Source organism: Callorhinchus milii, unplaced genomic scaffold, assembly GCF_018977255.1.
Source record: "Callorhinchus milii isolate IMCB2004 unplaced genomic scaffold, IMCB_Cmil_1.0 Scaffold5, whole genome shotgun sequence".
NCBI classification, from domain to species: domain Eukaryota; kingdom Metazoa; phylum Chordata; class Chondrichthyes; order Chimaeriformes; family Callorhinchidae; genus Callorhinchus; species Callorhinchus milii.
Genome location: NW_024704746.1, coordinates 24,145,139 through 24,169,230, shown reverse-complemented (window position 1 = coordinate 24,169,230; position 24,092 = coordinate 24,145,139). Strand labels below are relative to the sequence as shown.

At 44.7% G+C, this 24,092-nt stretch overlaps 1 protein-coding gene across 1 annotated transcript in view; it reads left to right on the top strand.

The window, feature by feature from the left end:
• The window catches only part of ptch2 (patched 2), a 73,722-nt gene that overhangs the window by 26,951 nt on the left and 22,679 nt on the right, over positions 1–24,092 (top strand). Inside the window, 11 exon segments of the mRNA XM_042335007.1 lie at positions 5,671–5,860; positions 6,176–6,245; positions 7,381–7,472; positions 12,570–12,765; positions 14,582–14,703; positions 17,822–17,969; positions 19,158–19,289; positions 19,869–20,024; positions 20,563–20,661; positions 21,061–21,186; positions 23,790–23,908. Of these exon segments, the coding sequence (XP_042190941.1) occupies positions 5,671–5,860; positions 6,176–6,245; positions 7,381–7,472; positions 12,570–12,765; positions 14,582–14,703; positions 17,822–17,969; positions 19,158–19,289; positions 19,869–20,024; positions 20,563–20,661; positions 21,061–21,186; positions 23,790–23,908 (1,450 nt within the window).

The following is a 24,092-nucleotide window of genomic DNA, read 5'->3' as shown; positions in this document are numbered from 1 at the left end:
GATCATGTGAAGGAGGCGCAGAACACAGACCAGACCCTTCCTTCCCCACAGAAAAGGCTTGGAAAATTGGCAGAGCATCGACTCCCAGGCTTGCCGTCACCTAGTCAATTACAGAGCTAAGAAACCCTGGTGAAAGACCTTCCTTTTTGTTGCGTGGCTTACGGTCACCTTCCCCCTCCCTCTCCCCCTGGCTGGGCATCAGATTCCGCCCCTGTCAAGCGCTCGGGACGCTACCCCACGTGAAGGGCGCTGTGTAAATGCAAGTAGTAGTTGTTGTTGATGAAAGGTCAAGGCCTATACGGTAGTATACCGTAGTTCCAAAACTTCCCTCTCAATCCTGTCGGATCCACAGTGCGTGGGTGGATGAGAAAAGGGAGAAATGCCTACAGTAAGTAGCCAAGTTACAAAACACAGTAACTAAAGTTATTAAATATGAATTTGCTATGAATGAAATAAGCATCGAAATGCAAGGCTAACTTCAGAGCGGCCAAGAGCCAGCATTGTTTTGAGAGAGTTATTGAAGCTTCACAGCCGGGCCAACTGAGGGGGAGAAAAAGATTCTAGAAATTTTAACAGATTTCTTCCTCCCAAACACGAAACAATTTCTTCGAATTATTTTCCCATTGAAAACAGTGAGGATGCCGTGTTGTGTGTTTGCCTTGGCTCAACGCCCCTTTGTCTCAGACCCAGCTGCTGCTAGTCAGTGCACCACTAATTCCCACTCAAATTGCCGATGAGGATTTTCGGGAATCTATTTCTAAACTTGACACCATTGATTTAAAAAAAAAGAAGGAACGAGAGAGAGGGAGAGAGAGAGACAGGTTGAGGAGTTCAAATCTGTTTCATTTCTGCTAGAAAATAATATCTGCGGCTAAGATAGTTTGGCACATGACGTGTCAAGCGACTGCCAGGATGGTGGAAGACGAACTGGATGGTCCTTGATCTTCTCTCATTATAAAGCCACGAGCTTTATAACCTATGTGTTTGGAGGTTCGTGAGGATAATTCATTACAAATGTATATACAATTGTACTTTGTAACCTGGCTAATTAATTGAGGTATTTTCCCCGTTCCCCACCCCCGTTGGATCAGAGCCAGGTGAGTGAGGGTTGCTTTGCTGCACCGCTGACTGCTGTGTGGACCTCGACTTGATCTTTCGCCCAGGTTTCTCAGCCCCTGTAAATGACTATCCCACGGAATGAATGAGATCCATAAAAAGCCCAGTCTTCAGCCAGCCATTCCCCTCAGAGTAACCCTCAGCTCCAGCTGGAAGCAAATTGGTGCAGACTGGGGTTTGAGGCTTGAAGCTGACAGCACGGTGGAGGGTGGTGAATCGCTGTGGTTAATTGCATGTCAAATTTCATACGTTTTTTGCTGTCATTGTTGCGCTGACGCATTCCAGCCATGGATACGAATCTGACTGTGAGGAGTGGGGGGGTTGGGCAGGCTTTCCTTGTGCCTCTTATAGGCTCCACGGAGTACACCCTGGACCAGGGGAGGCATTGGTGTAGAGACTGTGACTATCAATACAATTAAGTAATTCTATATAATCAGTAGTGGCAGAGAAGCCCCAGGATCACTACAGGCCATTAACAGCAGAGTCATGTGGGGGTCTTTGTTGAATCTAGGCCAAAAACAAATTTAAAGGAAAAGTGGGACTTAGAAGCATTTCGTGCTTGTAATGACAAGTATAGCATATGATCATGGAACGTGTAGTTAGAGGATTTACCCCCCATTTTAGCTGATTTGAATCCAGTACATTTTTATAGACCAAGGTCCTTCCTCTGGTCTATAAATTTATCTTTATGAACTTCCCAGTGTATATGTTATAAAACTATTGGCTGGCTTTGAATGGTTTCATTACCGTCCATAATCTTGAGGTTCAGATGACGATTATAAAGCACTCAGGATTAGCTGAACCTCTTGATTACATTACAGCTTTGTAATCATTCTCAGGTATCTGATATTCTATGTATAAACTATCTGAATCCCTCAATTAGACTGTAGCCTTGTAATCAATTCCAGGTGTCCATTATTCTATATATAAACCATCCGAACAGCTCAATTGGATTACAGCCTTATAATCACCCAAGTAACTATTATTCTCCACATAATATGCAATAATTATATTCTTTAGACAACAAAAATATCCTTGTAATGTTGGTTCTTCCTGTATCATGACACGATATAGCTTAGGACATTGGTAATCCTGCTCCTGGCTTCCACTATAGGACACTACTATAGGAAAACTGGCGTTCTCTTTAGAAGATATTGTAAGGACAAGTGAGGCGCTGTGTTTATTATAATAATAATAATTCTTGCATTTGATACAGCGCCTTATCACTTCTTCGAGGCATCTTGAAGCGTGACACAGAATATACTGTAAAGTGAATTGACTGTGTATTTTGTGGGTGAAATGCAGCAACCAATTGCGCACAGCAGCGTCCAACAAACAGTCATGGATTGAAGTGACCAAAATATTTTTTAAAAAAACGTTTGCAGGGATTATTACCGCCGGAAAATCGATCCGCCGATCGACTAACAACCGTGTTCCTACTTAATGCCAGGTAAACAGAGCCGTGTGTGTGTGTGTGGAGTAAGGAAACGTGCCTAAGGTTTTGCCCTGTGAATCACTCGCCAGTGACCGAGAGATGTGACCAGGCAGAGTTTGGGTAAAATGGGATGTGACTGCGTGGCGAGAATGTGAGGGGTTTTGCGTCTGCTCTGCTCTGGTGTATCCGACACTTCCCCCAGAGGCCACCTGTGAGACATAGGGGTGTAAAAGCCATCCATCTGCCTGAATCCAGGGTGGTCCAGCTGGATGACTGAGAGATGGCAAATAGCTGTAATTTTGTGCAGTAACCCAGTGATTAAAGGGATAGCTTCCCATTTTGTTGGCCAACAACAGACAACTGTGCTTTTTTTTCAAAGTTACTTTCAAAAATCCAAAGCTGCAGAGAATTATTTGCCTTTGGGGCAAATCGCATCACAATTCATTTGAAGTGTGTGTTTTGGGTCGGAAAGCTCCAATTTTTTTTTTAGAAAATAAAAAACTCTTACAAAAAAAATCAAAGGGAAAACTTTTTGTTTTACGCGATTTTGGCAAAGTTGTACAGAATTTTTTTTTATTAAGTTCAGTGTCTCCAGCGCCTTGGGACGTCCTCCCGACATGAAAGGCGCTATACAAATGTAATCTTGGGGCTCCTGTACGTTCTATGTAAAGTATAAGGTTATGGTTCTAATCATAGCCACGCTATCCCAAGGGGGGCGGCTGTGCATCAGACTTCCGAAGGGCTGGCGGTATACAGCGATGGCATGGAAATGGCAACAACTTCTCCCATCCTGGGTTTGTAGCGTTAAGCGCTCTGCCCCACTATCCCGATTGAAAGGCGCTATATAAATGGAAGTTGTTGCTGTCGGTGGTGGTGGTGGTGTTGAAGTGTTCTCCTTAAAAAGGGTAAGATTAAAAAGGATCCTGTAAAATGGACTGTAAAGGGATCCTCTTTTGAAAGGCATCTGATGCTGTGACTCCTTCAAGAGTGAAATCTTCCAGGAGATTGTTTTGATGGCTAATAGACCTGCTCCTAAGACTTTGGTTTTATCCGTGTTAAAGGGAGAACGGTAATTTGAAATTGAAACACACACACACACACACAGAGCCTCATCAAACGGGAACTTTTCCACTCTTTGATGTGCTGCTTTACAGATGGTGATTTTTTTCATCTCGCCTCATCATGTTTGGTCTCGTTAATCAACTTTTTTGGAATTTGAGGATTTGTTTTTTCTTTAACATGCGATCGGCTTTAGATCATATTGCATGGTTTAAAATTAAAGGGATATTTTCTGGCTCTTTGTAGTCTCGCACCATGAGCCAAAACATAACGATCAGATTGATAGAAGACCCGCCCGTTATTATCTTCCTACTCGTACCATCTGTATCCGCACTAATGTTTACAATATTTCACATCAATGAATAAATGCCATTGAGCTTAAATTTACATGTCGGCCTTTTAAATTATAGGCTTAGAAACCTCCAGTAACACAGCAACGTTGGTCTTCACTGTGGGTCTGATCTTTTGAGTTAGCCCTTATTCATTTATCGCAGACGCAGGCTTAAAAAAAAATCTGCAATTGGTGCTGTGTTTCGCCCACAATATACACAGTCACTACACTTTACAGTATATTCTGTGAAGCGCTTTGAGACGTCTCGACGATGCGATGAGGCCCTGTATCAAATGCAAGGATTATTATTATATCTCCGTAAAGCACCAAGTACTTGTCGAGTCCTGTAGCTCAGTGCTTAGAGCACTTGCTTCACAAGCGAGAGACCTGGGTTCAAACCCGACAGGGCAAAACCTTGCGCAAGTTTCCTTACTCCACACGCCTGATAATAATCCCTCAAGAAAAAAACACAATAATAATTTGGTCACTTCTATCCACGACTGTTTGTGGGACGCTGCTGCGCGCAATTGGCTGCCGTGTTTCACCCACAAAATATACAGTCAATTCACTGTACAGTATACCCTGTGAAGCGCTTTGAGACGTTTCGAAGACGTGATAAGGCGCTGTATCAAATGCAAGGATTATTATTATAAGTACTGCTGTGTAAATGGAGGCTTGTGTTTACACTGTGACGTGTATATTCATTGACTGGGCTTTTCGCTAAACCCAGTAGCGCTGAGTATTAAATGCCAATCAGCAGGGCCGGTGGGGTGGGTGGGGGTTAGCAGCCCAATGGGATGAAGAACCTCGACATGTCAGGATATTAATAATAATGCCGTGTACGGCTCCCTGTTTGTGGTCTTGCTCTGTGATGTTGGTCTACCTCGCTCACTCTGGAAGTCGGCCAGCCCTTCAGTTTGGGCGCCAACAGCAGATGAGAAAGCGTGTAGGAAATGAAGCCGGTGCTGTAGGGAGGGAGGAATGGGGAGGGGGAGGGAGTTATCAGGGAATGAAAGTGAGAGGCATATAACACATAAACCAGGAAATGTTCTGTGTTCCCCGGACCTCAGAGACTATGGTTCCCCAATGGTGGGGTTTGTACAGGAAAAGTAGGGAAGTCTGATGTTGTTAGTATTATAAAGGCACAATGCTTTGTTTTTTTTAGGTGTGTGTGTTTATTTTTTGTCTCATACCTACAGCCTCCTGTTATACTTATGTGATATTTCTATTTCACACTGTTCCCCTCTGCTCTTCCCATTCACCCGCTCTCAATACCATTTGATCTGAAGCTCATCAGCAGTTGAGATGTAGAAGCTCCTTCAATCCATTTGATCTCGTCCTTCCTCAATACCAGCTTTTCTCAGTGACGAGCAGTTTCTTTATTGGTTCCAGTGCCCAAAGCACTCGAACACTGATGTCCACGAGTAAGTGGAACAACACTTGTCTTAGATGTATTTAGGACTGTTAACAGACCTCATGGATGAGACTTTTATCCCAGGAGTCTAGACTGGTTCCCAGGTCACACAGATTAAAGGATGGGATTTAACCAACTACACTCGCCCATCCCTCACTTGCTGCTGCTTCTGGTTTACGATGGTTGGTGCTCAAGTGAATTGACAGCTTTTTGGGGAAAAAAAGGTCCAAACCGAGATTTCTCATGGCAGTCATTTGGGTTATTTTTTTTCGATCAGTGCCTCTAATGTGCTTCTCCCTCTCTGTTTGCCTGCAGTTGGGAGCAGAGTGAGTCGAGAGTTGATGTACACACGAGACAAACTGGGTGAGGAGACCATCTTCACCACGCAGATGCTAATACAGACCTCAAAGAGAGAAGGAGAAAACATTCTGACTGAGGAAGCTTTGATCCAGCATCTGGACGCTGCTTTAGCAGCCAGCAAAGTCCAAGTCTCGTTGTATGGAAAGTAAGCGAATTGCTTTTGTGTAATGACGTTGTGTTGAACCTCCGGATTCTTTATTCCCCTCCGTTCAGCCAACTAAGTTATTACTGTACTGTGGCTTGTCAATGTTATTCCCCTCACGTTGCCCCTGTTTTTTGTTGGTGGGGGAGAAGGGGGTTATTTTCCATTTTTAAGGTATTTGATTATCTATTTTGTAAGTCATTCTGGTAAAGGGTTCACACAGGTGTGCATGCGGACACAATTCACGATTAGCACTGCCGGGTTAGGTCTACATTTTGTTTTACGTCCTCAATGCCTTACTTTCGACCTTACTTTCAGGTCCTGGGATTTAAACAAAATCTGCTACAAATCTGGAGTACCTATCATTGAGAGTGGAATGATCGAGCGAGTGAGTATTGGCAATATTGTACTGTCTATTATTCGTTCATCTTTATTGGCCAAAAGGGTTAATACGATATGGTGGTGGGTGGTGGTGGCAGCGGTGGTGGTGGTGGGGGGGAATGAGAGAGAGCACGATAGAGAGAAAGAGGAGAATGCAGACATTTTAAGACTGCTCCCATGTGGAGTTGCTAGTGTGATATGACACTGTGGTATTACGTACAATGGAACTCGCATGTTGCTGTCAGACTTTCAAAGCCGGCTGGTATGATGGAGATCAAGAGGCAGAAGGCTGATGACAGGCTGCACTGATTTATGTCTGTCTAATGGTTGTAGGGTTCAGCCTGGCCTGTGCCAACATGCTCTGTGTATGCACTATCAGAGGAGCATGTTTGGCACACACAGTCATTAATTATCTCCTCGCTTCCTCCCCCACCCCCCGCCACACACACACACACACACACACACACACCAAACCACAAATTATTAGGCATCAGTTTACACTGACCACAATGGGCATTGTAGTTTGTGAAGGAGCTTCAACATGCTCTCGAGTTATAAGTGAGAAATAAACATGTTACAGCATCTTTTCAGGAGTTAAACCACTAAGCTCTCAATTCTGACAGATTACTGTGGTACTTTGTGACGGACCACGAAATTCATCCATACCATTTCTGGTCAAATTCAAATCAAACCTAAAATATACTGACAGCAAAAGAGAGTGTGTGTTGCCCCTTTTTTTCTGACCAAGCACTTTAAGTTGCTGTCTCTAATCGGTAATTAAATGATGCAGTATGTTGGCTTAGTATCCCTTCATTTCCAAAGCTGGAAATAAAGGACAGAATCTCCTGACTGTGAGGACAAGTAGTAGATGGACAGTGACCCCCTACTATCATCTTTCAATTCTGTTTTGTGCAATTGTGAATGTACAATTAAATTGGGCTATTGTGTCTCTCCCCCGACCCCTCCCTCCCTCCCTCACCCCCCACACACAACAACAACAGCAGCAGCAGAGATATCCTTTAACATTGATTTCAACATTGATTTAAAAAGAGACCACTTCGTATGAATTTTGCTGCTTATATCACCATGTTTTATCGTCAAATATAGTGATGTTTATTCACTTGCCTTTTCCTTCCCTGTAGATGATTGAGAAGCTCTTTCCTTGTGTTATTCTAACTCCCCTGGACTGTTTCTGGGATGGTGCCAAGCTTCAAGGCGGTTCTGCTTACCTACCGTAAGTACCACAGCCTCTAATTATTATGTTTCTGGGAGGTTTAAAGGATTGCTACTTTTTTTTTAAAAAAAAAAGTTACCGAGTGGACGTTTCTCCCAAGTTTTTGGGGGTCTGAACTAAAGTGGTGAGAGGGTGAACAATGGCTCGCATTCTTTCTCTGCGATGTGGTTGCTTGTCAGGCAGTGCCGAGACCCATGGGAATGCTTTGTCAACAGACGGTAACTGAAGTTATTCTCATGTTAATCCGAGCCCTTATTGCCGCAAGTTGCCCAACAAATAAAATGTACACATCATTCATGCCACGGGCCCTATTTTATAAAATAAAAAAAAATGCCCTTGAGAAGAAACGACCCTCTTCTCGTTTAAAACCCACTCACTCACTCACTCACTCACTCACAGCGTTCCCTTCTTCAAACTATTTTCACAGCTTTTTTTTTGTGAAGGGGGGGTTGGCAGTGGTGGGGAGACTGGGACTTTATTCTGCACAGTGTTGCTGGTCACTAAGTCATTCAATTTAAACACGACACAGGGTAATTCTTAAAATAAGTATTTTGGGGGGATTTTTAAAAAAATAGGATTTTGGGGTGTGTGTGACATTTTCAGGTCTTATTTTGTGTGCGAACGTGATTGAATGTGTGAGTGAGCGTGTGAGAGGGTGTCTGTGCATCTGTCTGGGTGTGTGTCTGGGTGTGTGTGTGGGTATTCCCTCCACATAGTGCAGAAGTTCTCTCTCTCTCTCGCCCCCCCGCCCCCCCCCTCATTCTCTTCCCTTCCCATCGCTGCTGAGGGTGAGCCTGTACGCCGTCAGCTTCCGCTTCAGTTCAGCCAGTGCGAGAACGAGAGAGAGAGAGAGAGAGAGAGAGAGGGAAAAAGGGAGAACAAAGAATGGCAATCTATTCTCCAAAGTGGAAAAACAAAAGGGTTTGAGCAGACTCACTCAAGCAAGAAATAGGAGATAAAGGAGCCTCTCTTTGGTTGCAGTAGAAGGGTTTGCTGGTATGTGGGAATCAGAAAGAGCTTGCTTCATGCAATGCCCAACTCATGAATTATTGGAGTGTCATTCTGCCAGAGTTGGGACTTTTTTTCTCTCTCTCTCTCTCTCTCTCTCTCGCTCCCCTTCTATTCTATTATTCAAGTTGCCCTGTACACATTTTCCTGCATCTCGCTCTTTCTCTCCCCCGCGCGCTCTCTCTCGCGCTCTCTCTCTTGCTTGCTCCCCCTGAAAATATCACATTCATACACTCGCTTTTTGTTTACCCGCGAAAAATTAAAGGGCGGTGGGGGGCCTTCAAAATAAAGCAGGATAATAAAAATGAGTGAGTGCCAGTATCGAGGAATGACCAACCCTGTTATTGCATTGTGGATGGTCACTTTTTGGCATTGGCTCAAGGCACTGGTGCGATGAAGCTCAGAAGCGTCAGTGTTGTTGGGGAAATTATCATTGAGATATTCTGCATGGATTTACCAGCTGTGGGCATGTGGGGCTACAGCTGAAACCTTTATAATGATTTGCTCAGAACAAATAGCGTTTCACAGTCACCAGCTGCAGATTTCATGTTAATAAACCTCTGGTGGTGATTATGTTACAAGTTGTCGCCTTCTCTCGTGTCCGGCAAATGTCAATTTCAGTTTTTCTCCCTCGAATTTCACTGCACAGCCGGGATGTAGGTGCCCGGACTGACTGACTGTGTCTGTAACAACTGCCACAGTCACCACTAAATGGTGATCCAAAGTGAAATCGTACACACCTGCTCATGACCATTTCTTATTCACATAAGCAAGGTGTGTGCATGCACACACTCCACACACTCCACACACACACGCGCATATACACACACACATACACGACACACACACACACACAGGGAACGCATATTATGAATGACAGCAGACGCTGGAGAGTAACGTCATGGCTGTTATCTGATCTTATGGGTCACATAACAAGCCGAGGTCTGACACTCTGTGATGTCAGTGCCCTTCTCTACTTGGTCACTGTGGCTCAGGTATCCATTTTACTGCAGTTAATCAAACTGACATCCGGTGTCTTATATTCTCTGCAGTATTTTCACTTGCTCGACAGGGAAAGCCATTCCTGTACAATTATTCCCCATTGCACTTGAATTTTGTAGTAAAGCTTGAATTAAATGTGACAATTAAATGACCCCATTCCTAACACCACCCCCCCACCACCGCCCCCCACCAAGTGAAAAAACTAAATAAAGGGAGACTTGACAAGTTCTGAAGAACTTTATTAGGGTCGGATCAAAAGGGAAAGAAGGAGCAGTCTGGGGAGGGAGGAGGGTGTGAGTTTCATCTCTTCCATCCCACTTTCCTGAGTCCGATATTCTGCTCTTAGCCAGAATTGGTGATGAGTTGGCAGCAGCGGGTATTCAAATGCACTGAAATGAGAAGAAAGAAAGAGAGAGAAAAAAAACCCCACTCCCTTTGTGGCGGTGGGAGAAAACCATACAAAAGGATATTTTACAGATGAAGAGATTAATGATTTAATGTGGCTGAGAAGAGAGCTGTTACATGGAGAGTGGGAGGAGGAACGAGCACAATGGGGGTGGGGGAGAGACACAATCAGAGTGGCAGTCAGCGCTGGAGACCGTAGGCCTCTGTTTGTGGGACGTAATCTGATTATTTAGAGGAAAGACCTTTAAGGAAAAATTAATTTGATTGGGACTGACACATAGCCCGGATAAGTGTAGGTGGGGAGTGTTCTGTTCACGGGATCTTTATCTAACCTTTTTTTATTTTTGAAAAAAGCCAACTCATTCCAACAGAGTGAAATATTCCAAACTCCCAAGTCGATTAATTATCTTAGAGGCTATCTTTTTGTTTATCCTTAATGAAACGATAAATGGAGGAAATAAAAAAAAATGCAGGGTTTTAAAGTTCCACCTTCTTCGAGCCCAGATACTGGCAATTTTATACTAATGAATGGTGATTTCTGTTAGGGCCACAATAGTTTCACAGCCTTTCACATCTGGGAATTTCTATATTCGAAGTTGATCTTTTTTTCCCTCTGATTTTGAAACCTTTGACGCAGTTTAGATGCAATGAACGATGTTAACAAAGTGACGAATTCTGCTGCATCATTCACCTTCTCTCCTTGAATTTAAAGCCTACGGCAACAACAACTTGCATTTATATTAGCATCCCGGAGCGCTTAAAGCTTAGAGAGAATACAGTCAGGTAGGGCATGTTGTGAAAGGTTCCATGAAACCCTTTCCCTACTCTCTTTCAGGTTAGTTTTTATTAGGCTGACAGCATATCTCATTAACTGCCTTAACAATATGTCAGAAGAGGAAGAGAGTCTCTCCCTCTCTGTCTCTCTCCCTCTCTATCTCTCTCTGTCTCTCTCTCTCTGCAGGAATTTAAGATGACCCGGGCAGGCTGGGCAAACCACACGCCAGTAATATCAAGACATTTGCGAGCTCCAGTATAATTGTCATGTCTCACTGAACAAAGTTAAGAAATGCGAGTGGGCACTGCGGTCTGATCAAGCTTTCCTTCACTTTGTTCCTGCATAATGGGATAATACATGGTCTTTTACTCGGCATCTGGCAATGATATAAGCTTAAAGGGAAGGTAACTCTATGGTTAAGTGCCATCAATAGGAAGTACTTACCCACAGACCACCTCTTATTTGTTTTCATTTTCTTATTTTTAATACGTTACATTTTAAAATGAATTCCACGTTTACCCGGATTTCTCCGTCTTTGCGATATCAGCTGTCAGTAGACGAGGGGAGATGATGAGGGATCTTTGGAGATTCTGTTCCAGACCACAATCACAGGTTGGGTTTCAGCACTTCTCATTGATAGGGACTTATTCTCCAAAGTCTTCCTCTACGCAAATAATGCTGGAAATGTGTGGAAAAGAAGTGGAGGAACTGAAACGCGGCAAAACTGGTATTAAAAAAAATCATTAGGGAAAAGATATCCCAATTGAACTGTTCAGATCCACTAAAGGCGGAACTCGTGCTAACTTCAGGAGCTTGGGAAGTGTTCTGGACAAGTGAGGATTTGATATCAAATCAGACGTGGGATTAGTGATCAGAGCCCGGTGACTGAGTTGTAGGTAGAAGGTGAGATATGTGAACGAGCAGTGAAGAGTAGATGTTTTTCGTGACTGAGAGAAAGGTGCTGTCACCTTTTGCTGTCTCGGAAATGGCGGGAGGTATAGGGGGAGCCAGGCACACACACAGGATTGGCAGCTCAGAAGCAGCAGCGATGTGGTGTAGAAGCTGTGACTGAGATGAGCTTGCACCATATCACCACGGACCCTGGCTTTGCTGTGGATCATAGTGAACAGCAGCCAAAACCTATGGTTGAACAGCGGTGGATAGGATGGTACATGGTGGCTGACATCAGCAGGCCAGGCCAGGCACTGAAGAGAATAGGTACAAATGGATCTATGGCACAGTTTCTCCAGTGGGTTACATAACCAGACACTATTGTTGTAAATATATTTACAGTCACAGCTTCTATCTGAAATCCCTGTGGTGTGTAGAGAGCCATTAGACAGTACAACTGTACAAATGATATTTGTTAGATACCTTTCACCGCTTTACCACTTTCACAGATCTCCAGCGTGCACTATAGATATATTCATATTCCGTATCACATGATACATCAACATCTGAAAACACGTGGTATTCTGGTGAATGGTATCCTTGTAGCTTTGCTGGTTTTTTTTACTTAACGCTGTCTTTTAAAAACATAATTGATCCAATTATATATATTTTTTCCTGTTCCGTCCGTTTCGGAAGCTCTGTGCAGCACTCCATCTTGTGGCTCACTTGAGAACCACTGAACTGTGCTCGATCGGGGGGGTTTGAATGTCAGTCAAGCCTATCTTTCAAACTCATGACCCTCTGGTTGAACGTGCAGAGGCCTAGGCCATTTTAAGCCTTGTGTACCTGTGCGTTAGATGTCACACCATTGTAGAATTAACTACTCACTCTGTTTGCAAACTGTTCCAAGACCAGTAGCCTGCAGCTACATCCATTGGTGTGGTTTTTCCAAACTGTGGCAAACATGACAAATTTAGTCATTGATGGATTCCTTTCTTTTTTCTCTCTCTCGACAGAGGAAAGCCAGACATTCAGTGGACAAATCTTGATCCAGTCCAACTTCTCGATGAACTGGGGCAGTTTACACCTTTGGAGGGTTTCCGCGAGATGCTAGATAAGGCTCAAGTAGGACATGCTTACATGGACAGACCCTGCTTACAGCCCAGTGATCCCGAGTGCCCTGGAACAGCACCAAACAAAGGAACTCTAGAGGTAATAATATTAAGTAATATTAAGTAAGCCTCTCTACATAGGGTCTGACAGTCAGAGCCAGTGTGTTTTCTTTAAATATGTAATCCCTATAGTTTTGGTATTATTTCATGAACATTGGCACATTTGGTCACCCACCTACCCCCACCCTCCCTCCCCGCCCTCCACCACCCCTGATCCCAACCCCCAGCCCGCCAAATCCCTGATTGTCCAGCACCTTGGGACGTCCTCTCGACGTGAAAGGCGCTATTACAAATGTAATTTATTGTTGTTATGCTGGGACGATGGATTGTAATTTTTTTGAATGTTGCCAATTCACCTCTGGCACTTGGATTTGAATGGGATTAACACAGATGGAGTTATAGGTCTCATGTAAAAGAATTTGGATACAACCTCAACTTAGTTATCAGTGGGCATGTGTCCACAGCCCACAGGATGTCTCTGAAACTCTGGGCTGTTCATCTACTGGTTTAAACCTTTTGCTGAGTTGGTCCTAAGGAAGCATGAGGTGTGAGATGGGTATGGAGGGGTGGGGAGGGGGGGGGGGGGGAGGGAGAGAGAAAGAGAGAGAGGTCCAGGAAACAGGAGCACTCAGGTCAAGCTGTGTATGATGTCACTGTCCTTTGCTCAGGTCGATTCCCATTCCCCAGAGTGATGGACGTCTGCATTCAGCAAATGGCTTTCAGGGCAATAAATAGAGCGATGCCCTTTGGAAACTGGGTTGACTGATCCTTTGCAGTCAAAAGGGATTTCATTAAAACTAAGGCATCTGGTTCAGAGAAGTTGGAGAATGCCCCAAGAATTGGGAAGAAAGGACAAGTATTAACAAGACAAAGATAGGAATGTGGGACCGATCCACTGTGTCCTTATCCAAGTGTGGGTAAAACGCTGCTATAAATGGAGAACACTTTTGGTTGTAATGTGGCACAGGTTTGGAGAGCCTTTCCTACCTGCTTCACTGCAATTCCCAAAAGCATGATCTACCTCATGTCTCTGGAGATCCACAGTGCAGAATATGAGAAGGCATTGTGCTCAAATCTCCCCAAAGTGGAAAGGAAGTCCGTCATGTGGTCTTGATCCTTGTGGTCACACCGCTGTGTAATTATACCAACCTGTGTGTGTAGGCGGCTTAGTATTCCAACTCTGAAAGCTACCCGCCCTGAGGATCTTTCTTACAGTGAGTCCAACCGCATTGTTACAGAAGGCTTTGACTGATGCCCTGTGCCTTCTATCTGTGTGCCAAATCTCTTGGGTAACATGTCTTCCCTGCCAGTCGAATAGGAGAATAGTTGGCACAGAGTATCATTCCGTAGAGAGAGAGAGAGCATGAGATTCCAGTTCAAAACCTCCATCAGGTGACAACTGAACTCGTACAGAATTGCTCAGTGCCACGACTGACGAACAAACATCAAGATGTTGGTCGGATTGGAGATGGGGGTGGGAAGAGGAGGGTGGGTGGGGAGAGAGAGAGATCGTGTCAGATCACATGTGCAGAGATGAAATCTGCCCACAGAATGCCAGGTGTAGAGTCTGTCTGCAAACCTCATATTCCAGCAAAGATGTGCAATAAAGTCTGGAGAAGCATTTGTTGGCCAAGCTCACGATAGTATACATTTTGGAAACGGGGTGAAAACCACAGAAGGGAAACTGATAGGTGGGAAAAAGTTCACGGTATCTATTTACATTCCTGAGCAGAGCCAGTGTTTCCCCAAGAGGCCGACACAAGATTAGGAACTACTACTCGAATGTAAACAAAAACGAGTAGAGCATCTAATATTTATACTGCGAGTACTCAGAGTGAGTTTTGTTTCATTTATAGGCTCCTGATATTCCCGCTGAGTTAACTGGAGGCTGTCAAGGGTTTTCAAAGAAGTTCATGCATTGGCAGGAGGAGCTGATTTTGGGAGGCATGACCAGAGGTTCCCAGGACGAGTTGCTGAGGTAAGTCAGGAGGTCAGAGGAAAACTTAAGTCAGTTAGAATTTTCATTGCCCTGTATAAACACACAACATGCCAACCGATTGAGACTGGGTGGCACAGTAAGCTAGAACATTGGCCTTTCATCACTAGGATTTGAATTGCTGCCAGGATGATCAGATGAAGGTGTCTTTGTCTTTGAGACAGTCTCAAGTGATAGGAGTATGCGCACTCTCAACCCAGCTCCATGCCTCCGTGCGTCAAACCTGCCTGTAATTGTGCTTCTAATTGACATTTGTTTGGCAGTCTCACTGAGCGGCTGGAGCGGGGAACCTAGCCATCAGACGGGGCTAGCTCTGTGATGCTCGTTTGCTCTTTGAAAGTTGGAGGTGAAGGGATAGTGTTTCAGGCTGTCACGAGAGGTCTGAATTGTACTTACTCTGAGGTGCTTACGTGACCCGGGAGATCTCAACGCTGGCAATGGACGGCTGTGTCCCAAATGCACTGATTTGTGAGGTTATTGGTCTGCTTGTCTCTCTGCGGGACACAGCAGGCTGTTCTCTCAGCCTGGTTCAGAGTGACTCGAGCAGCGGGCTGTCTGTCTGTCTGTCAACCCTCTCCTCCAGGGGGATGGTGTGTGCTGGGCAGGGAGGCCTGGGTCAGGGGAACACTACATGCTTGGTATTAAACGTTAAATTAGAAAGAGACCTCGTCCAGAAGGAAAATGAACAAATCAGTAATATCAGACTGGTTATCTCGCAAGACAAACCAGAGGTGCACTTTGTCAATGTGATCTTGCTTCTTTTTTGGAGGATCTGAAAGGGTTAAGGCCTGAATCAGGCTGATTTGACTTGTAATAACCCCATTGCTAAGGAATTCCTTGCGCAGGGAGTCAGAGGTGCCCTTTGGCCTGAACTCTGGAGTAGCCAGCTGCAGTAAATGGATGGTCACATAATCCTGCCCCTTACATCAGTCTTTCAAACCTCAATGAGTCTCTCATCAGTACCCCTTTTAAAAAAGGGAAGGCTTCATTATTGGGCCCCCCTTTGACCACTCACTCTTCCCACCCCTTTAAAGGACGAGTTTTATGTTATCTTCGTCCTGTTAAAGAGTAAATATAATGATTTCGATCATTATTAAAGGAGATATTTTGCCATTAGGGACCCCTTTAGAGAAGGAGTCACACAGGTGGAATCTGTCATCGGGTTTCTCTTTAAAGACGAGAATCTCACCATCAAATTCACTTTTAATCAGAAGAATTGTAAATATCATTGATTATTTTATAATTTTATAATCAGCTCGCTCGTATCTGTATGACTCAGGGATTCTCTGATCGTGAACCCCAATAACAGGGGTTAACTCGCTCCTTCAGCATTTATTTTAACATTACACAGAAATCGATTTGGGGTGGGGGGAGAAGAATGTTAAAACTAACTGAGAAACTCTTTTATTTTTAAATGGTGTGTTGTGAACTTTGTAACACTAGAGGTGCTCCATATGTTACTCGAGTCACATAGAAATAGGATTGTGTTACTGTTGTACAATAATGTGCTGCAAGGGTTAGATACGAGTTTGCAGTTACTGTGAGCGTTGCTAAAGATACCTAAATTGGTCACTTCAACCCACGACTGTTTGTGGGGACACTGCTGTGCGCAATTGGCTGCCGCGTTTCACCCACAAATATACAGTCAATTCACTTTACAGTATATTCTGTGAAGCGCTTTGAGGCGTCTCGAAGATGTGATAAGGCGCTATATAAAATGCAAGGATTATTATTATTACCTGGGCTGGACAGATTGCTTCCTGGAGGATAAGGTGGGGGGGGGATTGTTGTCAAAGACCCAGTAACGACCTCCTCAAACGAGGCATTGGTAGACGTCTTGTGGCTGATCTCTTTCCGTCCAGGGGGCTGTGTACGACTTTGGGGTGAGTGGGACCTGCTAAAGGCAGGAAGAGAAAATAACACGGAACGATTTGAAATAAAAAGCGGAAAATATTTTTTAATTCCTGAAACAACACCCTGGAGGGTAGGGCTATATGATCTCAGTATTTTTTTTAATCCTGTTTATTTTAATTTAAAACCAGAAATGAAAAGGAATGGGGTTTACAAAGCGGGGTTGGTGCTTTGCACAGAGCGCGACCTGGGAAATCTCAGTGGATACGGTGCAATCCGCTCAAACAGGCCGTGAAGAACACTGGAAACATTACTTTGTGATATGATTTACGATATCCTAGTTCTGTGTGCTTTGAGCTGCGACCATCAATTTGCCCGGCCAGCGGCTGTTTGGCAGCTAAAAGCAGACGTTTACACCTGTGACAACACTCCTGACCGGTCCCTGTGATGGAGCTGCCATAAAATTATAATTTTATTAAGGTGTTGGGGGGGGAGAGAGAGCTGCTAGCCTGACCTGCCTAGTGTCCAGGGCCATTATAGATTATAAATTACCAGATCGAGATATAAAGTTTCAGGTTTAACACAGTGAGACTGTGACTAAACTACATGAAAAGAAGCCGGTGAGGAACAGTACTGGAGCAGAGACTCAGAGAAACATTACATTTCTCGAGAGTTTCTTGCTCTCTCTCTCTCCGCACACGAGTTACTTCACCTTCCAACGGCCTTTTCTGCCTGCAGCCAAAAGGCGAAATACTTTACGCTCCGCCATCAGGCAAACTGCTGCACTTTTGGTGTGAAAGTAATCTTTAAGCTTTACTGTTTCCACTCCCATTTTCCTTTTATTGATCTCCCCACATGGGGGATCAACCACAGACACATTAGGCCAAGTGACCTCCTTTCACACCTCTGGCACTGCCGCTGTGTAACTAACTGCTGGAGGGTGACTGAGGGTGGCCTTGGCAGCAATTCTCCATGTTTCCCACACTTTCCCGAGCTCACTTTATGTTGGTGCTCCAGATCCTGTGCACTGTTTTACTGCACTGCCTTTCCGAATTGTGGTCTCTGTCCTATGATGCCCTCAGTGAGATAAGTTTCCAGCACTCGCATTGCTTTGTGGTTTTTGCTTAATAGTACTATCAATAAGAATTTGCTTTGTTTTCCTCTCCCTCTCTCTCTCTCTCTCTCTCCATCTCCCTCTCTTCTTCCCTGCCCCTCTCTCCCTCTCTCTCCCTCTCTCTCTGTACCTCAGTGCTGAGGCTCTCCAGACCATGTACCTGCTGATGAGCCCCAAACAGCTCTATGAACATTTCAAGGACGATTATGAAATCCACGACATCAACTGGAACGAGGAAAAAGCAACGGCCATTCTGGAAATCTGGCAGCGAAAGTTTGTCGAGGTAGAATATAAAATGACTTGTTTATAACACCTTTCACGTCGGGAGGCCTGGTCTGGTCACCCCGTGTTGTGCTGTGCAGACATTTGGCACATTAGGATTATAGTGAAGAAGGCATTAGAGAAGAAGAACATGTTAGAAATGTGACAAGACAACATGAGAAGATGCTAAACGGCCTGCCACAATGATTGAAAGCCTTGGGAGCAGACAGCCGAACCAATTCAGTCTCATTTTAACTGAAAAGCATCCCCCCACCACCCCGCACTCCTTAAATTTTTATAAGTGGGGGGAAAAAAAGGCGGCAATTTCTTTTGATTTAATGTGTGATTTTTTTTGGTTTGGGGAGGGGGAGGTGGGTGGGGTGAGGAGCGGTAGCTACAATTGCTTCTGTAAGCGTTGGAATTCCACATCAGGCTGATTTCCATCAGTCCACAGCTGTATTGTACAGAGAGCCAGTTTCTGAGACTCTTGACAGATGAAGAGTTATAGGAACAGGCTGTTGGGTGATAATTGACTCCCTGGATACTAAAGGCTTGAGGCCTACGAAGCGCGCACAGAGAAAGGGGGTGGGTGGGGTGGGGAGTCGTAAACGTTGAGGGTTTAGCAAAAAATCCGAAGGTTGAAGGCCCTTTGGCTGTGGGCTTAAGGTGGTGAATGACAGGACCTTTCCTGGCCTCTGGAGACCATGTGATCCCACCTCACCTTTGACCATAGTGACCTTTGGCATCTGCAACCATTATTCTAAGCTGTCAAGACTCGAAAAGAATATAGATTATCAAAATAGCATGCTCAAAGGGAATACCCTGAGAGGGAAAAATGAGATCAAAATAAGGGATGGATTGGGCAAATTAAGATTCGGATAAACTGTGTCGGACAAATTGGAACACTTAATCCCTCGGCTGGTGATTTTTTTTGACAATATTTTGTTCTTGGACAAATCGGGAGTAAACACCATGGAATTATATTAGCTTTAAAACCTGTATGTTTAATTTCACTGGACATGTGGACATACCATAAATGGTCATTAGTCATTTGACTGAATTTTGGATTTGCTTATTAGAATCTGTAACTGGATTTAAAAAATCTACAGGTTTTCCTTGCTGCCACCTTAAGGTCTTGTTGACTTCAAAAACTATATTTTTTTTTACCAGAAATATCATGACTTACTGTTTTCACTGACTGTTGTTGTAGGTAGCTCACCAGACTGTATTACAGAACTCCTCGCAAAATATCCACGCCTTTTCCACCACCACGCTTAATGACATTATGAAATCCTTTTCTGATGTCAGTGCTATCCGAGTAGCTGGAGGATATCTGCTAATGGTGAGTGTGTTTTGACTTGTAAATAATAATACTTGCATTTGATATAGCGCCTTATCATGTCTTCAAGACGTCTCAAATATCCACGTAGTAAATGTTCGGCTCCTTAGTTATGGCCACCGAAAGCTGAAATCTTGGGAGTGATTTGGAGAGCATAATTGTTTCGAATACCGATCTTAAAAAAAATTTGGTCACTCAATCCATGACTGTTTGTGGGACGCTGCTGTGCGCAATCAGCTGCCGCGTTTCACCCGCAAAATACACAGTCAATTCACTTTACAGTACACTCTGTGAAGCGCTTTGAGACGTCTCAAAGACGTGATGAGGCGCTATTATCAAATGTGAGGATTTATTATTTCACCTCTGGGAATTATGTTCAAATGATGGGGTAAAAATCTCTTCGCATGTGGGTTTGGGATGGCGGGTGGGGTGGGGGCGTTGATCTAAACTCATCTTCTAGTCCATGTCACAGAGCAACGGAATTGTTAGTGTAAGGTTTGACTTGTATGTATGTCAGGAAATGGTTCTTTGCGGTGATTAACGGTGTGTTTTTATCTTCTCTCGGTTTCATGCCTGTGTCAGCTGGCCTATGCGTGTGTGACTATGCTGCGGTGGGATTGCTCGAAATCTCAAGGAGCTGTGGGCCTGGCTGGTGTCCTCCTAGTTGCCTTGTCAGTGGCTTCTGGGCTGGGGCTGTGCTCTCTTCTGGGAATTTCCTTTAATGCAGCTACCACCCAGGTAATACATTTCACAAGCTGCGTTGTTCCCTATTTTTTAGTGGAGTTCACCGGAGTTCTTTGGGGGAGGAGGGGGCAAGAGAAGACATCTACAATCAAAAAAAAATGGTCCAACAAAATTATTTGACAGTAATAAATCCCGAGGATTGATTATTATGTGGAGTTCTGTAGTGTAATGGTTAGAGCAATCGCATCACAAGCGAGAGGACCTGGGTTCGATTCCCGGGCAGGGCAAAACCTACGGCAAATTTCCTTATTCCACACGCCTCGGTTTACCCAGCAGGAAGTAGGAACCCGTTTGTTAGTTGATTGGCGGATCGTTGCTCCAAAAAAAAATGTGGTCCCTCAATCCACCTCTGCTTGTGGGACACTGACTGCTGTGTGCAATTGGCTGCTGCGTTTCGCCCACAAAATACACACTTTACAATATATTCTGTGATGCGCTTTGAGATGTCTGGGTGACATGATTAGGCGCTATTATCAAGTGCAAGTATTATTATTATTATTAATAAATATTGTTTATGTTCTCCCAACTCTAGGTGCTTCCGTTTCTGGCTCTGGGTATCGGTGTCGATGACATGTTCTTGCTGGCTCATGCATTCACTGAGACTGGTCAAAACACAAACATTCCTTTCAAGGTAAGGACAAGAGTGGATTGCTTTTTTGCTTCAACCACAGCTTCCAGCAGTAAATTCCATGTTTCCAGCAGCCCTCTGAGTAAGGACGATTCTCTTAAGTCCCTTTTAGATCTGCTACTGGGGCCATCATATTAATGCCTCCTCATTTTGGACTCACTCACAAAGTATTGTATTGATATTCTGTGACCCCAATATTCCAGCAAAAGCTGCAGAATATTTACCAACTCTCATATCTCCACTATGTCATTGGAGTCTCCTTTCCTCCACCGTTCCCGCAGCACCAACCCCATTAGTCTGCAGTTAACACTGAAACCACGTTCTCAAGCCAATACACCTGATCACCCTATAAGAATCCTTGCAGTCTATCGCTGCTGACGCCATCTCTCGTGTTTGTCTCAGGAAAGGACCGGAGAATGCTTGAGGCGAACAGGCACAAGTGTCGCCCTCACGTCAATCAACAACATGATCGCTTTCTCTATGGCTGCTCTGATCCCCATCCCCGCCCTGCGTGCTTTCTCCCTGCAGGTAGGTGACTGGTGATCTGTAATGTGTTTGTGTATGTGTTGGGGTTGGTGGGGGAGACGGTGGATGAGGGCAGATTAGAGGCACTAAATTCTTTTATACCAGGTGTTGCACATTTCTTTGGAATTTGCCTGCACCACCTCTGTGGCTCACCTGCAGATGTCTTGGCTGTGGAAGGGCTCAGTTGTCTGCGAAACAACACCATTGTTTTTCATGAGGCCTGTATTTGACTTGGGCGGGGGGGGCAGGGGTGTGGGGGCGGTGGTGGGTAGAGGGGAGATCGACTTCTTGAGAGATAAGTGTCAGATTAAAAAAAAGTGACTAACGACTGAAAGTCTTTTTGTAATTGAAAGAAAAATGTGGGAGACAATTTTGAAGGATTGGCAGAGAGTTGGAGATGTGTTATTTTTTATGGCATTGATTAAGAGGATGAAACGTGACACTAATTAAGGGACAAAAAGTCAGGCACAGCTATTGTTTGCCTTGGTTCTTTTAATAAGATTTTGCCTAAAACATTTAAACTTTATTTTAAAAAACCTTACACCAACATCAATATGTCACCCTTTAGCAAAGTGGCTACTGTGTTTAATCTTTTGGCTAACAAATCAGTGCCCAGCCAAGTTGGGAGTCAGATTTATCTTCAGCCGCAATTCTAATTCTGCTCAATTTTAAGAGGACACTTACAGGCGTTCGAGAAGAAACCAGTGTTGAAAGCCTGAGATTTTTACTGTTTTGAAGATTTTTTTTACATTATTGACCCTGCAAGCTCCAGACAAATCTCCGTGGAGTGAGAATTAGTGTTGCATGTCCCTGGCAGTCTCAACATTTCAGCTTCGGAATTAATCTTGTTCGTGCTGGAGGCTGACCGCAAGGGGCATGTGTTTTACACTTACATGTTGCAGATATGTATTTGCTGATTATAAATCGCGCCAGCCAGCTTTGTAGGTTAATTTTGTAGACTGCAAATTGCTTGAACGCAAGGATTATTATTAATTTTATACAACAACAACTTGCATTTACACAGCGCCCCTCAGATAGGGCAGTGTCCTTGACACAGAGCCGGAGGGAGGGAGTCTGGAGGTGACCCGTAGCCATGGTTGAAGAGGAAGGTCTTCAGGCGTGACCTGAAGATGGGGAAGGAAGGGGGGGCAAGGCGGAGGGATAGAGGGAGAGAGTTCCAGAGTATCCCCCAGACTGCCGCAGAGCAGCAGCCCATCGTGCCTGGAGTAGTTCGGTTCCGCTGTGACATTCCACCACTGTTTCCCAGTCAGACGATAGCTGAACAGAGGAAGAAGTAGCCAGGAAACTGGCTGGCTTCCCAGAGAGAGGAAATATCATTGACTGCAGGAAAGGGGGGAAACTACTCCCTCCCGGTTGCTCTCACCCCATTTATTTGTGGAGATCCACATCCTATTTCCCCCGTGCAAAATGCTCCCATTTTACCCTGGAGAGGGGAGAGGCCAAAGACAAGTCCCCAAAGTGCTCACACGGCGCACTCAATCATTCGGCTTCCAGGCAGCTTTCCTCACTTTTCTGCGACACTCACGATAAAGAAACTGGGTTGACCTTCCTTGTGGCTTGTTACAGACTCTCTGTGGCGCTGGGGCTGCCCAGGCCAGGGGCGAGCGGGTTGGCACGGGGTGTGCGATGCTGATTGAAAGCAATATACAGTGGGAATTAAAACAGTGAGAAACCCGCCAGCCAACGCCAGCGCAAACCGGCCAATCCGTGAGCAGGCCCTGAGCTGCACAGCCAAGGTAGTTGACGTAAACGATGGGATATGTCATCCACACGTCAACTGCAGCTATGTGATCTGCCTGAGCTTGCTGGGTGGTCTAGTAGATAATAACGCAATTTAATGTCTGCCTCAGGCAGCTACCCGCATACCCACCCCCTTCACTTCCATCGGCTGCTGTGACCTCAGGAGCCTTTTGCTCCGTAATGTTGATGTGGGGGAAGGACAGTGATGGTGATGGTGGTGGGGGGGAGACTGGGGGTGGGGGCATGCGGATTCCTTAGGTTCAAATCTTTCGCTGATTTTATGTTTTCTTTGGCCTAACGCACGACCTTATGAGTGCTCGGGATGGATTGTAGTACAACTCACTTAAACCTCGAGATATCTTAGTTGGAAATCAGAAACTGCTGTTCAGAGGAATACTACGCCTGAGGCCAGGGTCCTGGAGACGAGCCATAGGTTTACTGCTTTTTACATCTTCCAGAGTTTAAAGGGACACTGCTAGTTTGTAAGTGGGTATTGCCAGACAGACAGCTGAGCATCGACTTTGCTAAAGGAGAGAATAATAATAATAATAAAAGCTAAAATAACTTTGTTAAAATAAAAAAAACACTTCTTGTTACTGTTAACCCTCTATTTCCTCACTCTCTGTTGTGACTTTGACTCTGTTGGCAACAGGTGTGAATTTTTCAAGTTAGGTTTCATCAAAAGGGGAATTTTCTCCCCACCCCAAGGTCCAGCCATTCACCTTCCACCATCCATTCACATGCCATGTCCCAAACTATATACGGTATCCCCCAGATCTTATTTAGCTTTTCAAACGATCGTGGTGTGGCTTTGAATGTCTCCTTTCCCTGCCCCCCCCGCTCAGGCTGCCATAGTTGTGGTGTTCAACTTTGCCATGGTGCTCCTCATCTTCCCTGCCATCCTCAGTCTGGACCTTCATCGGCGTGAAGATAAAAGGCTGGACATCTTCTGTTGCTTTTCCAGGTAAGGATTCCTTTGATCAGGTGGAGTCCTGTAGCTCAGTGGTTAGAGCACTCGCCTCGCAAGCGAGGATTTGATTCCCGGGCAGGGTTAGGGTAAGGGTAAGCTTCCTTACTCCACACGCTTCACACCTAGCAGCAAAGTAGTTGTTAGTCGATTGGCAGGTCGCTTTCCAGGGGTTGTAGGA